General features: G+C 39.2%; 1 protein-coding gene across 7 annotated transcripts in view; it reads left to right on the forward strand.

Moving 5' to 3' along the window:
- TASOR2 (transcription activation suppressor family member 2) overlaps positions 1-17,912 on the forward strand; it is a 66,977-nt gene that overhangs the window by 33,593 nt on the left and 15,472 nt on the right. For 6 of the 7 annotated variants that reach the window (XM_027121541.1, XM_027121542.1, XM_027121544.1 and 3 more), the window contains 7 exons: positions 1,016-1,119; positions 4,257-4,329; positions 4,427-4,489; positions 7,745-8,449; positions 11,386-11,628; positions 15,440-16,307; positions 16,637-17,066. In XM_027121541.1, the coding sequence (XP_026977342.1) occupies positions 1,016-1,119; positions 4,257-4,329; positions 4,427-4,489; positions 7,745-8,449; positions 11,386-11,628; positions 15,440-16,307; positions 16,637-17,066 (2,486 nt within the window). The remainder of the gene's footprint in view (positions 1-1,015; positions 1,120-4,256; positions 4,330-4,426; positions 4,490-7,744; positions 8,450-11,385; positions 11,629-15,439; positions 16,308-16,636; positions 17,067-17,912) is intronic. The other variant, XM_027121548.1, reaches the window with a different exon arrangement.

The raw sequence follows: 17,912 nt of genomic DNA on the forward strand, positions 1-17,912 counted from the left end.
TTCTCTTCTTCTTCTGGGATCCTTATAATTCAAACATTGGTGCTTTTAATGTTGTCCCAGAGGTCTCTGAGACTGTCTTCAGTTCTTTTCATTCTTTTTTCTCTATTTTGCTCTGCGGTAGTTACTTCCACTGTTTTATCTTCCCGGTCACTTATCCATTCTTCTGCCTCAGTTATTCTGCTATTGCTTCCTTCCTGAGAATTTTTATTTTCATTTATTGTGTTGTTCATCATTGTTTGTTTGCTCTTTAGTTCTTCTAGGTCCTTGTTAAACGTTTCTTGTTTTTTCTCCATCCTATTTCCAAGATTTTGGATCATCTTTCCTATCATTACTCTGAATTCTTTTTCAGGTAGACTGCCTATTTCCTCTTCGTTTGGTCTGATGGTTTTTTACCTTGCTCCTTCATCTGCTACATATTTCTCTGTTTTCCCATTGTGCTTAACTTACTGTGTTTGGGATCTCCTTTTCGCAGGCTGCAGGTTCGTAGTTCCTTTTGTTTTTGGTGTCTGCCCCCAGTGGGTAAGGTTGGTTCAGTGGCTTGTGTAGCCTTCCTGGTGGAGAGGACTGGTGCCTGTGTTCTGGTGGGTGGGGCTGGATCTTGTCTTTCTGGTGGGCAGGGCTGTGTCCAGTGGTGTGTTTTGGGGTGTCTCTGAATTTAGTATGATTTTAGGTAGCCTCTCTGCTAATGGGTGGGGTTGTGTTCCTGTCTTGCTAGTTGTTTGGCATGGGGCATCCAGCCCTGGAGTTTGCTGGCCATTGGGTGGAGCTGGATCTTAGCGTTGAGACAGAGATCTCTGGGAGAGCTCTTGCCGGTTGATATTACATGGAGCCGGGTGGTCTCTGGTGGTCCAGTGTCCTGAACTCGGCTCTCCCACCTCAGAGGCTCAGGCCTGACACCAGGCCGGAGCACCAAGACCAACCATGTCAGCCACACGGTGGGTCTAGGGAGAAACGGAATTTTTCACAATAGCATTTTAAAATAGGAAATGTTCTGTGTTTCTGGTTTTCTTCACAGTCTGTTGCCAAGATATGTCCTTCAATATGTATGAGGTGGAACTATCCAACAAACAAGGGGAAAAAGTAGATAAACTAACAGAGTACATTAAAAGGGAGCAATTGGTAAGAATCATCAGTTTAAAATATTATTATTATGTTTTCCTTAAATTGAGAAATTGATATCTATTTATTAGTTGGCTCTGCCTAGATTGAATTGTTTTAGCTTGCTTAAAAGGATTTTTTTTTTTTTTTTTTTTGGTCACACCACACAGCTTGTAGGATCTTAGTTCCCTGACCAGGGGTCAAACCCTGGGCCCACAACAATGAAAGTGCCAAGTCCTAACCACTGGACCGCGAGGAAATTCCCTTCAGAGGATATTTATCATTTAATATTTATTGACATGATATTTATTGGCTAACATATTCATCCCCTTTGTATCTTAGTTTACTTTTTCTGTGTCTCACTAGTCAGTTCATACTCCTGGTTTTAAGTATAGGAGGACAGTTTTTCTCAAATCCTTTTTTGTTGTTGTTTTTGTTTTATGATGGAAGAATTGAGTAGATCCCTAGTATTTCTGCATTAATCAAAGGAGATTGATTTGTGGGATATTTCTTTAAAAGTGACCCTTGTCAACACATAGGTGTATAAAGAAAGAAAAGTTGCTGCTTCTATTGTTTTCATAGCTTAGAAAAGCACGATTCTACTGAGAAATATGTAACATCCAAAGACCTCTCCACTGTGTTAACCAGGGCTCCTCGGTCTGAGGAAAGGAGTAGATGCTGACCTTATAGTGAGTGATTCCCAAACATCCCAAAGGAAACAGTGTGCGTGATGGAAGTGACCAAACAAGTCTGCTCAGCCCTTTAGTGGCACAACGGACTTATCCCCGTAGTAGACAGTATGAAACCAGTAAATTAACAGAATAGATAGGTGAGCTGCCTTGGGGGTAGTGTCAGGTAAGATGCTTGAGTTGCATGTAACAGAAATTCAAACTGGCTTAAACAATAAAGAGTTTTGATAGGCTTACTTTTCAGTTTTAGATGGTAAAGCAAGTTCAAGTGCTGTTTGCTCAGGACTCTTTTTCTTTCAGCTTCTCCCTCCTCCATGCAATAGTTCTGTCCTCGGCTGCCAGGCAGGGCTGCGTGCTTCCTTTTTGCATCCAGAGAGAACCCGTCCTCCAAACCATGGCTTATGTCCTTAGACCAGTTCCATCATCTGCATGTCTCTCAGCAGTAACTAGAAAGCGAATGGCCCACACTGATAAATTCAGGCCACTCAGAGCCCACCTTCCAGAACTGGGTGCGAGGTCAGTGCCCCCCATTCTGCAGTAAGGAGGTGCAGTGGGTGACACAAGATGCTGAGCAGATAACCACTGAATATCGACTGGGATTATAGGCTATGTGTTTTTGAAGTAGTGTAGTTCATTTTATATTTGGAAATTCAAAAGAAGGAAGTTCAAAGATACTTTCAGAAAATGCATTAGTGAAGGGTCTACTTGTGAGTGCTTCTGGTATTGAACTCAGGAGACTCGGTGCCCAGCTTTACTTCACAGTTTGTGTGTTAATTACTTAACAGAAATTACTTATCACATAAGGTCCTTCGCTCTCAGTGCTCCAGGCTGCTTTTCCTGCCTCATTTTATAATGAATAATCTTTACATATCGGTCTCCCTACCTAGACATTGAGCTCCTTGAGGGTAGGTATCATGTCTTAAGCATCTTTGACACCTTGGTGCCTGGTGTATAGTGGACGAGCAGTAAATGTCCCTTGTACCTACAACACTGGACTTCAAGAACAGTACTGAGGAAGGTCTCTTCTTTAAAAGGTGGTAAAGACATGTATGGCTGGATTTTTCTGTGTGTGAATGGAAAAGGCTAGAAGTAGATATTTCAAAGATTCTAAGATTTTTTTCCCCACAAAGGTTAAAATAGGAATTTTATATAGCCCTTTCAGCGCATAATTTGAGAGACTAATAAGATACACTACATATTTGTTTTACTTGCACATATTTTGGAATAAAGAAATGTACAGTTTTAAGCAGATACAGGATTTTACTTTCATCTATATTACAAAACTAAAATTCAGAATAATGTAGCTAATTATTGTCACTTTTACTCTTTACACCGATAAAAAAATAAAACAAGAATTACATCTGTTTGCTGATAAATACCAAAGATATGGGTATATATAACTGTTGATACATTTATTCAGTAATTCTTTCTTGAGTGCTTACTGTGTGCCAGAAGCAAAAAGACAAATAGTCCCTGCCATCAAGGAACTTACAAGACTATAGGAGACAAAAATGTAAACCAACCAATGCATAGGGGCTGTGATAGAAATGTTTGGACACTCACAATAGTGATTGTTCCTGTGGGTGAAGTTTCAGTCTCATAATTAGTTCCAATAAATAATTAGAAAAGACGTCTTTTTTTCATACTTGAGTTGTTGAATAATTTATTGATTTATCATATTTGTAGGCTTATGACCTGTCAATTTTTGAAGTATGTTTTATCACTTTATAAAGTGGTATATTTTATTGTTTTTTTAACTGACAAATTATTGTATGACATTGAATTTTATCTTTGTTAAGGGTATATAGGCTTTTGAAATGGTGACTAATGGGGAAGAAGAGCTGTTATCTCTGTGATTTAGAATGACAGAAGATGCCACTGGAGACTGTGGTAGAGGGAAAATAGAAGTATTTATTTTCATCTGCATTTCTTATAACCAGGGGACCTAATGATGTTATTTTCTTTTATTACTCATCTCTTAGGAAGCTGTAGAAAGGATTCTTTTAATGGATAGTATCTTCCAGTTTTTCTAGTCCCAGGATTCTGTGATATGTTTTGTATTAAAATGAGCTTAACATGTTAATCATAGGTCTGATTGACCTTGAATTTGTAGTGGCTAAATGGGAACAGAGCGGCTACTTAGCAGGATGAAATGTCCAACATGTCAATGAAAAAAATGAAAGACGTTGTTTCTGATTGATTTGTTATGTAGTTGAACACTATCCTAAAACTAACCCATGATGTTCTAGTTATTTATTATATGTAGCCATAACAAGGCCAAGATTACTTGAATGCTAAGGAACTTGCAGTTTCTGATACTGGGGACAAAATTGTCCTGATTCCCATAAATACTGACATTTCAAGAATTTTCTTCTTTAACTTTTCATGAGCTTAAAAATCACTGAAGAATGTGGTAGAGGGAGAAGGAGAGAGTAATTGAATCTTCTTTCTTGCTATTTTATGTTTAAGGCAATCATCAAATGCTTAGAAGATCGAGAATTTTTCATTTTACTTACGTCGTCAGCCTTTATGTCAGAAACAAGTAAGAACAACTTTTTGAATAAATGTTTTTCAGTATGTTTACTTTTATTGTATAAGATCAGCAACCTCACTTTTCTTCTGATTCTCATTCTGTGTAGGTTTTGGAGAGGAGCAGATGGGTCTTCACGGGTTGCATTTATTCCATTCATCCCCGTCAGCAGGTAAGGACCAGGACTGTTCACTGCACCTGTGGGCCATTTTTCAGTCCTCATCTTAAACTCTCAGCAGCATATGACCCTGGTAACTCTTTTCTTCTCTTAAATAACTCTTCCTTTACTCTCCCTGGTTAATCCTTCATCTCCTTTCTTTGTAGGCTTATCCTTTCCTGTCTGCTCCATGTTCAGATATCCACCTGCCTATGGACATTTCTTTCTACTTAAATGTCTCAGATGGTCCTCACATTCAGCATGTCCAAAACTGGATTCATTTGTTATTGAACAACAAGAGCTGGGAGTTGGTTTTATCATAGTCTCCTCGTCAGTAGGACTTAAGGTCCTCACAGAAGCACTTCCCTCTGTCTGGACTACTTGTCTCCTTCCCCCTGATCAGATGATGTTGACCACCCCCCGAGCCAGGACCAGGAATTGCCTGTTAGGGGCAAAAAATATTGCTCCTGCAGTATGTAAATAGATATACAGTATATCTGTGGTATTAGAATTTCAGAGGGCAGTTAGGAAACAAAGTCTAGAAAGGCTCTCTCTGGTGGGAGTAGATAATGAATAAAATTGGAGGAGAAGTGCTGGTCTAGCCACTTACCCATAGCTGTCAGGTGTCAGTTTAAATATCACTTTATTTATTCCCATCACCACTTTTCCTTCAATGAGGACCCCTAGGCTTTTCACCAATATAATTTAAATATTTATTTTTGTAATTATTTAATGCCTGCCTTTCTTGTATTCTACTGCATCCCTACTGCTTAGAAATGTCAGGCACCTAAAAAATAATAAATGCTTGCTGAGCAAATAAATAAAGTAAATGAGTCATTTCTTTTTGTCATATGAGGAAATTTTCCTCATTGTTTTATAATCACACTGTGTATGTTTAAACATAATTTGTATATAGTATATAGTATTTATAAAGCTACAACCAACCCCAAAAAATTTTTTTAATTGATATTTTTAAATTGTATTCAGCTACTCAAAGCAGAGAACTACTGGCATTACCTGTTTGGAATAAGCAAAATATTACCAATTATAATAACATAATGGCAATAGCTGCTTGCATTTTTCAAGCATTTACTACATTGATATTCTGCTAGGCACAATTGATTTCACAGCCCTTAATAGGTATTTTTATTATGACCATTTCAAAGATGAGGAAACTGAAACTTAAACTTGCCCAAGGTCAAACAGCTGAGTCTGAGCAGGCTTCCAGCTCTGTTCCCACACTGCCTCCCTCCGTATGCAGGAGCTCTGCCTTTATTCTTATTTTTAGGTGTACACTACCACCTGAATAAGAAACATTAGTTCCTGTACCATTTGGTGTTGAACAGCACAGGATTTCTTTTTGAGTAAACATTGGATTGTTGTGTTCAATGTTCACAGCCTCCTCTAGTTCATTAAGACACTTTTCTATTTCTGGTCACTCAGAAATGTTCAGTGCTGTGGTTATTTGTTTTAAATTGAGTGACTCTTCGCTTAGCAGACTTAAAAAGTTCTTTTTCTTAGATTTCATAATAGCCTGTTACAAATCGTTCTGACTTCTGCCTTTCCAAATTCTTGAAATAATGAAGTTGTCTAGAAAACTACTGCTTTATTGTGAACTGTTAGTAGTACCTAAGAACTTTGTCATGTTTTATTTTTCCTTGTTACTATCTAAATGAACTGCAGAGAAAGGAATTTTTATTTTAATGGCTAGCCACATTTTCCTATTTATTTTTATTTGCCATTCTTTTCCTGATACCTGCTCAAGTATAAATGTATTCAGCTAGGTGTTTCTTAATTTTGCAGTTACTTTTTCGTTAAAAAGAATGGTATAATTCATACTTCAGTTTAGTAGGCACCAAAGGTCTTTATTATCTGTGGGTTTTTTATTACTGATAAATTACATTTTCTAGGATTTTATTACCTATTTCTCAGTGACCTGACCTTTTCTCTTTTTTCCCTGTACTATTTTCCTTTAGGTTATTGAGTTGCTGAAAAATTAGCATTTCAGTCAGAGAGTGAACCAGGGAGAGGAAGTAAAATACAGACTAGTCAGTCTAGTTACATAATATTAAAAAATTTCATTTGATAGAGAAGGTGATGAAATATATACCAGTAGTTACCATGAGACTTGAGGGTTACTTAGGGTTTACTTTCTTTTAGTTCAGCTGGTTTGTGTTGTAACTCTAGTTTCTTCCAGTTTTATTGAGATATTATATAATTGACATACAGCACTATATAAGTTTAGGGTTTACCAGCATAAAGATTTGACTTACATACATCATGAAACAACTACCACAGTAATTCTAGTGAACATCCATCATATCGTATAGATACAAAATTAAAGAAAATAGAACAAAAAATTTTTTCCCTTATGATGTGAACTATTAGTATTCCCTTTCTTTTTCCTTCTTTGGCTGCGTTGGGTCCTCGTTGCTACAGGCTTTCTCTAGTTGCGGCTAGCGCGGGCTACTCTTCATTGCAGTGCACGTGCTTCTCATTGTGGTGGCTTCTATTGTCGCAGAGCACTGGCTCTAGGCACGTGGGCTTCAGTAGTTGTGGCATGCAAGCTCAGTAGTTGTGGCTCGCAGTCTCTAGAGCGCAGGCTCAGTAGTTGTGGCGCACGGGCTTTGTTGCTCCATGGCATGTGGGATCTTCCCAGACCAGGGCTCGAACCCGTGTACCCTGCAAAGGCAGCTGGATTCTCAACCACTGCGCCACCAGGGAAGTCCCAGTATTTACTTTCTTAACTTTCATATGTAACGTCAGCAGTGTTAATTATTTTTTATTATGTTGTACATTACATCTTTAGTACTTATTTATCTTATAACTGAAAGTTTGCACCCGTGACTACCTTCTTAAGAGAACTTGAAGTAGGTCATATAAGGTACAGATTAGATATATTTTAAAAGCAGAAAATGAGAATAGAAAAGTAATTCTGCCAACTCTAAATGCCGGTGCATTGAGCCCACGCTGGGCTCCTGGTCAGATGAGATGGAGCTGCAGGCGGGCCTGCCTTCTTCATTCTCACCTGATGATCCCATCTGAGTGACTCTTTTTTGGTTCTGTGTGTGCGTGTTTTCATATATATAGAGATAATATATGTTCATTAAGTGCATCCATAAGTCTTCTATTAATTGCTATTTAGATTACCATTTGAAACACTGTATCATATTTAACCATCTTGTAATTTTGTAACCTAAAGCGTTTTTTCCTGCATGTTTTTGAAAAAAAAAGAACTTTGGGTTTTTAATACATGTGTATATATTTTAGGGCTGAAAGACTTGAAAGTTGAAGATGACATCTCATTGAAGGTGGTACCTATTTTACCTGCCCTTCATTGTGCCCTGCTGGAAGCAAAGAAATCATTTTCTGAAAAAGGAATCTGTCTAAACACATTAGTAAAGCATAATCTCCAAGAACTGTACAAGGTGGACAAAAGTCCTTCACTGACTGCTGCTTCTCAGGATGGAATTAAAGAGACTGCATTCTTTGGCAAAGTGTCCAGTGGTTTTGACGTGACTCCTCCAGCTGAAAAGTGCCCTTTACAGTCTTTAACTCAGTTGAGATCTTATTTTTCAAATCCTAATGGGTACATTTTGGAAGTATCTACTGCACTAGACTTATTGGCAGAGTGTCCTCAGTCTCCGTGTATTTCAGATGGAATTTGTGATGCTGGATTTTCTTTAGTTATGACTCCAGATCCTGAATTTCACGACTCAGCGGCAGAAGTAAGAAAAGAAACAGAAACACAAAAGAATTCTGAAGAGATGTTTAAAGCAAGGCAGGGAGCTCTGGTCCCATTAAGTCCAGCATCAAATCTGAGAGTTCAGCCTAAGAGAAAAGCAGGCACGCTGCCCGTGGTACGGAGTAAAAGGGTGAAGTTGTGCCGTCCCTTTCCCAGAAGAACTCCTGCTGGAGCAAACAAGCGTCCAGACTCTCCCACAACTCTCAAGTTTCCTCGGAAAAGAGAAGACGGTAAGCATGGTCTGTATGGATTTTCAGATGAGCAATTAGTAATAACTGTTGTGTGTTAGCCCTGTTCCTGTGTGACCATCCTGGACTGTAGCTTGACAGTGTCCGTTAGCTCTCTCCAGGTGATCTGTGTGCATGCTAAAGTTGGAGAAGCACTAATCTAGATAACATGAAATTCAAGAAATAGGACAAAAGCCCACCCACCGAAAGCTTGTATTTCACTTGTAAAACTGCTCAAATCATCACTCAGTTATTTACTTACCTGTCTAAGAAATAAGGTCATTCAGTTTCTGAACTGTCCTTGGACAAATTCGAGTGGAAGAAGAGGATCTGCTAAAATCAGGCACACTAAGAACAGATGGCAAAAACTGATAAGTGATAGTCTGAACATGTTTAAAGAGGGGAGAAAGTGCCTGGACTCTCCCAGAACTAGAGCATCCTGGGGCAGAATTTCTAATCCTTTGTGTGTTTTAAAAGTGGTCGTCTGGATCCTACTACAGACCTACTGAAACAAGGTCCAGTGGCCTCGAGACATATATATTGAAACAGTTCCTCAAGTGGTTTTGTTGCCCCCTGAAAACTGAGGGAGAATCAGCGTCCAGAGCCATTTAATGTTAGTCAAATGCACTTCAGTGAACAGAGCACAACAAATAACACAACTCTTATGACTCTTTGGCTGAGAGTCATCTCAGATTACGTGTGGTGTATTTTGTTTAAAACTAGGGAACTTATGCTCTATGACCCCTTAGAGAAGAGGTGAGCAGACTTGGGCCAAAGGGCCCCTCAGGCATTACCTGTTGTCTCTGTACTTCACTGCGCTGGCACAGGTGGGCGGCTGTGACTGAGGTCTGGCCCTTCACAGAAACAATTTGCCAACCCTATCTATAGTATTTTGAATTTAAAAATTCTGATGCCTAAAGAAGAAACATCGGAGGTGTGTGGATCCCCAGGATCCTAGATAATTAAGATTTTACCCTGTGGTTTAACAAGTAGTTATTTCTGGCCAATTATAGTTTGAGAAATTGTGTGTGTATGTGTGTTTAGGAGGGTGGTAGAAAGAACGGCAGTATGAAGCAGCGACTCACACTCTACATTTCCTCACAAATTCCAGGCCAACCGTATTGGGTTTCTCTCTATATGAACCATTTTAAAGGTATTAAATAAATTACCTATAATTCAACATATATGTTGTCACTGTTTCTCAAGTGTGCTAATTTCATCCACTATAAGAAATATGTTTTAGGGATGTCCCTGGCAGTACAGTGGTTACAACTCCACACTTCCAGTGCACAGGGCATGGGTTTGATCCCTGGTCAGGGAACTAAGACACAACATGCCACACAGTGTGGCCAAAAAATGAACAACAACAACGATGTGATTAAACCAGCCAAGATGACTAAATATAATACCACAAAAGCTCAAAAAAAAAAAAAGAAAAGAAATACGTTGTATATTGTAGTCCAGTACACACAAATTCATACATTACTGAAATAGAAATTTCAGGGAGCATTTACCCTAACTATGTGTAATACAATCTGATATCTTCTGTTTCATTTAATAAAGAATTCTGGTTGCAACCCATTAAGTTTATTTTATAATACACCCATGGATTATTGCATGCAGTTTGAGAAACATGTCACTGAGTGATGCAAATAAGCAGGGCAGTCCCTGCAGGATCACCTGTTTTGTGTTTCTCCTTTTCCTCGCAGGACCTAGGTTGTGAGAGATGTTCCCCTCCTGCCCATGCAGATGTTACGCTTCCCCTAGTCTTGATCATCTCATCTTATTTTCTTTCTCTTCTTAATTTAGTCTTAACAGTTTTCCTGCTTGACTTATATTTTGCCTTTTTTTATGCTAAAAATTTTAGAAATTGTAACCGGTATAAAATCAGAAGTCTTACTCTAAAAGCAAATAAAACTGCTGCTTTATTGCCTTTAATAGTTTAGTAGGGAAGAAAATAATTAGACCCAGGGAAATGTACTACATTAAGAGAGTCCAAAAGCTTTTTTAAAAAACCATTTGTTTTTCTAACCTTCAAAAGAATAAAATGAAATTGGTCTCTTTTCTACATTTCACTAATAACCATCACATTCTGAAACTTTAATATGTTTTCTGTTCTCAATCAATTAGAAATAGTATTTTCCATATAATGTGATTTTAAAATATTTGCAAACATTCACATGTGTGATTATTTTATATAGTCAATGGGGAAAACGTTTTCACGGGGAACATTTATTAACTTTTTTTTAACTCTTAAAGGATTGAAACACTTTCTGCGTGTGATACAAGCAGGTTGTTAATAGTTTTTTCTTCTCATGTGCCTCCACCTTTAGTTCTTTCCTTCCTTCCCTGTGAGAGGTAAAGCTGAGCATTTTGTAAGAGAAATGAGCAATTATAATAGATTTATAGGAAGTTAAATCAGAAGAGGACTTTCTTCAATGTACCTTCCTCTGTCTTAAGAGATGATTTTTCAGGCCGTGTTAAAGCTTTGATATTTAGGTGTAGTGAAGGAAAATATGTAAGATGGCTCTTTGTGAACCTACAGTCTCTTCTCTACATTGTGATCATGGTTTTAACCATATGGCTTTATGGGAGCTGTGTCGCCTTTGTGTAAATTGAATTATCCGTCACCCTGTGCTGTGAACTAGCACGTTCAGCCTTACCTGCCACATCAGTCAGCAGAGATTATGGAATCTTTTTAAAAAATTAAGTCATGACTTGTTTTTATAAAGTTATTACTTGGATATTTTTCTCCTAATCCTAATTAGGGATACAGACCAACACTTAGCAAGTTCAAAAATCTTTTAATGAAATACCCCCAATTTTATATTTTGTTCCCCATTATTAAAGTTTCCCCCCCAAAACAAATCAAAGGAAAGCTATGCTGATAAATATGTGAGCCCCCTACCCCTTAAAAAACGGTGTCTTTTCTGCATAAGGTGCTGAAGTGCTGACTGCACAGTTTGTACAGACAACCAAATTGGATTGGAAAAACCAAGAAGCGCCTATTTCTGAAGATGTTCCAGTGTCAACGAATGCTAAAAGGGCAAGGAAACAAGAGACATCTCCAGTCAAAACTGTTCCAAGGGCTGAGCCACCTGTGAAGAAATCTCCACAAAAACAGAGGGAAAATATAGTAAAAGGCAATCAGAATCCCAGAATCAGAAAGCAGCCACAACCTGGTAAGAAGTCCTCTTCCTGTAAATTTCAGCACCGTAATACAGACTAATCGAGATTATAAAATAGCATATTGAAACAGTGTAAGATCAGTTGAAATCTGTCACGTTCTTATGGTCTTCTTTAGTTCAGACACTGACAGGACAAGTAACTTGGTTTCCCATTGTGAATAAATTAGAAAGTGCAAAGATTCATACCTTCACTAAATAGACCCTACTTTTCATTCTGCAGAAAGCCTGAACGTGAACTGTTTAGCAGAGTTAAAGTACAAATGGCCTTTTTTAATGACTAAATTCACAAGCAAGTAGCATCTGGCAGTATTTTTCTGGACCATAATCAGTTATAAAAAGGATATTATAAGTTTGTCCAGAGGGAACTGTAAAGACATGGTTCAAAGCAGTCAGTAATCCCGAATCCTGTATTTCATTTGTATTTTTTCTTGTTTTTTTTTGTTTTTTTTTTTTCGGTATGCGGGCCTCTCACTGCTGTGGCCTCTCCCGTTGCGGAGCACAGGCTCCAGACGCACAGGCTCAGCAGCCATGGCTCACGGGCCCAGCCGCTCCGCGGCATGTAGGATCTTCCCGGACCGGGGCACGAACCCGTGTACCCTGCATCGGCAGGCAGACTCTCAACCACTGTGCCACCAGGGAAGCCCCTCCCTGTATTTGGTTTTAAAAGGCATTAAATTAATTTTAAAAGCAGTTTTACTTTTCTACTTCTACTTGTGCGGAAGTGAATAACCAAGTCTCCTTCTGTGAGCCAGCAGCTGACTGCTAGTTCCGTGTTCCACCTGCTGGAACCTCCTCGTTGCTGGCACGTTCCCTCATCACCGCGGACCTCACTTTTCTCCCAGCTCCATGTCCCTCTTCGCACCCGTCTCTCTGAGTAGAGTGCAGCTCCACCAAGCTGCAAAATCTATACATTTTACAGTATCTTTGGTATTGAGTCCTACTGTGTTGTATGTGTGGTGGTGTTTTTTGTTTAGAAAAACCTTCATTTCCTCATATCTCTGTATTTCCATCAATTTTCTGTCTAATCTCATGATTCTACTTTCTCTCATCTACCTTTAGGTTTTTTAAAAGCCTCAAATTTAGTGGAATTCAGGGAAAGAAACTCTTGTTTTGTTGGGGTGATGGTATTATGGATGAGCTTGGTTTTTTCTTTCCTCATTTTTAAAAAAAATTTTTTCGGCCACACCTTGCAGCATGTGGGATATCGGTTCCCTGACCAGGGATCGAACCCACACTGCCTGCATTGGAAGCGCAGAGTCTTAACCACTGGACCACAGGGAAGTCCCTTTCCTCAGTTTCGTTAATGTTGTTTATGGCTGAAGATTTTTCTGAAAGCTCCTCAGTCATATCACCGTACAACCTGTAGAGAGTCATACCCAACACAGACTCTCTGCTTGTCTCCCCAGGCAGTTACGAGGTGGTCTTACCCACGGGTCCACATTTCTCTCCTGCTGTTTCCCAATGCGTGCCTTCCCTGCCAGGCACATGGTGCCACCCACACGAACCACGCCTGTTGTCACCCCTGTGCAGTCCCCTCTGCTCAGCTAAGTCCACACGGAGCCATTTCCTGATGCTCTGATCTGTACTCATTTCTCCTTTTTTTTTTCATTTCTTTTTTGGGTTTTTGAGAACATTAATAGTTAATTCATACTATTTTCCAATCATCTGGTGTGTCTTGGTCCTGTCTTTCCAATTAGTCTGTAAACAGGATGAGTATAGATACATACATAATGCATTGTATTCCCAGCCTTGTCATTAGAATTCCTTGTGCTGAATTGGCTTCTATATACTTGTAGGCTAATCGATTAGCGGGAGGAGGTGTGCAACTGGGCATTGGCAGAAAAGTGAGCCCAGAAAATGAAAAGTTTCCAGAATGGGTATTCAGAAAGAGGCCGATTTGTATTGCAAGTATCTGTATATATTGTGCAGCCACATTCCAAGTTAAAATTTTAAGATTACCACCTTTTAAATAATGTGTTAATTTTTCTTTTATTTCTTAATCACCCATGCTAATGCACTTCATTTCTTTTACTTGAAATATCAGAGTTTAAGAAGGCTCAATCCTTTTGTTGCTGAAACTAATGGTTTTCTGTCCTTTTTAAAGTTTTCAATATAGTTTTTATTTACTGAACTCTTTAATTTTTTATAATTTATTTGGCATCATTTTATCTATATTTCTTAAAAGAGATAGATTATCAGTATTGTATTTTTAATTAATTGAAAACCTCTAACAAGTCAGTTATTAAATGATTTACCTGAAATGACACATATTAAAATGAACCCTTTTTCTTGACTCAATACAGTGTTCTCTATATTCGACCTTCCTCATAGTGATACTCAGTGTAAGAACCATAGTATTTAAGGATAGAATGAACTTAGTGTCAGTAAACACATCAGATCCTAAAATGAATGTGTTTCCAGTACACCCGGAGGGTTCACGAGACAGCCCTCTTTGGGCCACTTTCTCGTACCTCACCCTGTTGGGCTTTGATATTTTAAATAAAAACTGGGCAGTGGTTGATTAATTTTACCCTCCTCACCATACACACACTCTTGTCATTCTGTTTGATGACCTCATAGGCCAGAGTTTTCTCTGTAAATGTACTGTCATTGGGCTTTGCAGACAGGTCAGTAATTTATTTCAGACCTGCTACTGCTAATTATAAAGAGGAGCACAGTTGGCTTTTCTGTCCATCCAGCCACCTGCTACAGGGACTCACTGCCCAGTATTGTTGAGAACTTTGTCCTTCATGATAACCACATTTTAAAAGGCTGAATCAAAGTCCTGAGAAGGCAAGTAAACCACCTGAGAATGTTAGTTTTCTGACCGAATGCCAGTGGGTAGATTTGAGTACCTGCTGTAAGAAGAATTATCAGTAGATGAGGAGATTTGCTTTTTTGCAGATAGAATAGAGAGGAAATATTTTTAATGCAGAAACTGAAGTTTTAAAACTTGAAATTAATTGGCGATTCTGAATATTCTTAGTTTTCTCATTTTCTATTTGTATCATAACGTATTATAAATATCATTATAACATCATAAACATTATAAACATCAATATGGTTAAAAATCATCTCTATTTTGAACTTAGGTGATTTCTCTAATAACTTGCCAAGGGAAATGATTTCTAAGAAAAGTACATTAACCTTCTATAATATACACTTTAAACGTAGAAATTCTTAGATTCTCACTAGATTGTAAGCTCTCTGAGGGCAGGAGTCTTGTTTTCTTTTCTTGTTTTTGTTTTTTTCTCTTTGTATATTTCTTTAGCTGAGCAGTATGCCTTGTGTGTAGATCATACATGCAGGGTTGTTTTTTTTTGTTTTTTTTTTTTTTGTGGTACGCGGGCCTCTCACTGTTGTGGCGTCTTCCGTTGCGGAGCACAGGCTCCGGACGTGCAGGTTCAGTGGCCACGGCTCACGGGCCCAGCCGCTCCGCAGCATGTGGGATCTTCCCGTACCGGGGCACGAACCCGTATCCCCTGCATCGGCAGGCAGACTCTTAACCACTGCGCCACCAGGGAAGCCTGAGTACATGCAGTTTTGAAGGGTGATTTCTTTTTAAATTAATATGCACATTCCTTAAGACTTGTTCCTCTGGTAAATACATTATAATACATCAGGAAGTTGGACAAGACCTCACTCTGGTAATAAAAATTTAACATACAATTTATGCAACATATCAAGAGGTTTTTCTTGAATATGTTGACTTAACTGTTGATTTTCACTGAACCATAGTAATATCACAAAGAATTAATTCTATGGAAATCAAGTGTTTTGTGTCTTTTTTTCTTTTATGCTGAAGCCAAAGGAGAAACTTCTTCACAGCTTCAATCAGAAATTTCAGATGGTCAAGAAGTTATTAGCATAAGTACAGCTCAACCAGAAAATATCACAGTGGCTCCAGAAGACCCACCTGAAAACTCCATTGTCAACTGTGACTCCCAGGCCCTAAATATGTTGGCTGATCTTGCATTAAGCGCTGCTACCTCTACCACACCATCCTCTGAGCCCAGAAACTTGCCCTGCTCCTCTGAATTGCCACAAAACGATGTTTTGCTTTCTAAAGAACATTCTTTGCGTGGTACATCAGACCACGAATATCATAGAGGAGTTAAAAGTCAAAAAGGTGGACCGTTATCCAAGCCCTCTGATAAGAGTAATCTGACATCAGACCCCACGGTCAGCCAGGAGGAAGAAAGCTTGGTTGCTGGCATTCAGGCCCCTGCAGAAGCCCAGTTGGCACTGCCTGAGGAAACCCTAGGAAGTTCCGACGCAAGCCAAAGCTCTTTTGTTGCTGTGGAGCATTCCTATGCCCTGCTCCTTGCAGAACATTCAAAGAAGCATCTACAGCAGAGAGGGGCCCCAGGCCCTGCGTTTGCCAAGAATGGCACAAAAGGCCCTGAAGCGGGAACCCCAGTGGGGAAAGTGATGCCATTTCGGCATCAGCAGGTCACCTCCCCACTGCAGCAGCTTTCCGAGGCCCCAGCGCTCAGGCGCAGGAGCAGGGTGCTGCCCTCCAGCCTACAGGACTTCTGCTGCTCTCGTACCGTATTCAGCTGTGACGGCTCCTTTAAGGTCACTTTCATATGGGAAGCAGATTACGTGTTCAGCTTAGACAGCAAGTATACCAACAACCCCCTGGAGAAGACTGTAATCAGAGCACTACACGGGTGAGTAGGAGTGACACTGGATGAAAATGGATGAACTTTTCTGTTGAGATAAATGTAGCGAGAAGGGATACTTGTGCTAAACTCTGGGGAGGGAGAAGGAAGTGTGTAAAATCCAGTAACTTGGGAATAATACCAGGCAGATTCACTGTAATTATTTGTTACATCAACTTCATTTTTATTTTACTCATTGTTTCATGTTCATGTAATTTTTAAAATAAAAATGAACACAAAAACTAAGGTTAATAATTAAGGCACTTATTTATGATAAGATAATCAACTAAAATAGTCATTTTCAATGATTTTGGTTTCTTCTTTCTTTAAAATCTCAGGCCTTGGAATACTGATTTACCAGATAACATGGAAGAAGTGAGGCTTTTACTTCATATGTGGGTAGCTCTGTTTTACAGCAATCAAAACAAAGGCATACAATCATCCCGAAAAGTAGTAGAACACAGCAACCCAGCAAAATACGTGTGCATAAATAGCACGTTAGAATCGTTTGAATTCAGTGAAATTGAGGAGTCCTCTGGTGTAGAAAGGTGCTCCGTAGACCCTCTGTTGGAGACTAATGAGGCTCCCAGAGGTCCTACTGCCAAAGTGTCCTTCCCAGACACTGACCCCCTGCTTCCTTTCATGAAACCACCGCCTGTGAGAGGCTTGGAGCTTTGGGTGCAGAATGAACAGAAAGAAATGTTTGCAACAGCAGGTCATCCAGAGACCCCGGAAAGCCAGAATTTCATCTATTCTTGTAATAATGAGGTAGGTAAAAGCTGAATACTGTAAATGCTGGTATTATTTTTGAAGAAATTTTTTTTGTACGTAAAATCACATTCATAACAAGGAATTGGGAAAGTGGATTAGGAAAGTGGATTAGGAAAGTGGATTCTCTAGCTATGTAAAGGATTAGAATGCCAGAAACTTAGTTTACAAAGTCTGGATTGTCTGCAGGTGGAGCTTATCTACCATCCTGATTGAAGAAACAAAAGTAGGAAAAAAATCGTAGGCCTCAGATGATCTGGGAGCCAACCATAATTATGTAACTTTTTAGTTGTATGATTTGGGGCAAATTACTTGTTCTCTGAGCTTATTACTTTTTAAAAGAGGTGAATAATACTTATTCTGTTTACCTATAATAGTGTTTATGGATCAAATGCAGTAATAATAAATATAAAAAATCTTTGATAAACCTTAAAGGAAACTAAAATTGAATATATTAAAAAATATTTTTAAAAACAAATCCTGAGGGCTTCCCTGGTGGCGCAGTGGTTGAGAGTCCGCCTGCCGATGCAGGGGACACGGGTTCGTGCCCCGGTCTGGGAAGATCCCACATGCCGCGGAGCGGCTGGGCCCGTGAGCTGTGGCCGCTGAGCCTGCGCGTCCGGAGTCTGTGCTCCGCAACAGGAAAGGCCACAACAGTGACAGGCCCGTGTACCGCGAAACAACAAATCCTGAGACAGTAAATAAAATGCCAGACCTCTCATAGGTCTGCAGATAACTGTTTGTAAATATGGAAAATACACTTTGTTTCATTTCACTGTTCTCAACTGATAGGACAGATAATCGAATTTTTTTTTTTTTTTTTTTTTTTTTGCGGTACACGGGCCT

This window comes from Aethalodelphis obliquidens, unplaced genomic scaffold (assembly GCF_003676395.1).
Source record: "Aethalodelphis obliquidens isolate GAN/ISIS:26980383/991018 unplaced genomic scaffold, ASM367639v1 scaffold23, whole genome shotgun sequence".
Lineage (NCBI taxonomy): Eukaryota > Metazoa > Chordata > Mammalia > Artiodactyla > Delphinidae > Aethalodelphis > Aethalodelphis obliquidens.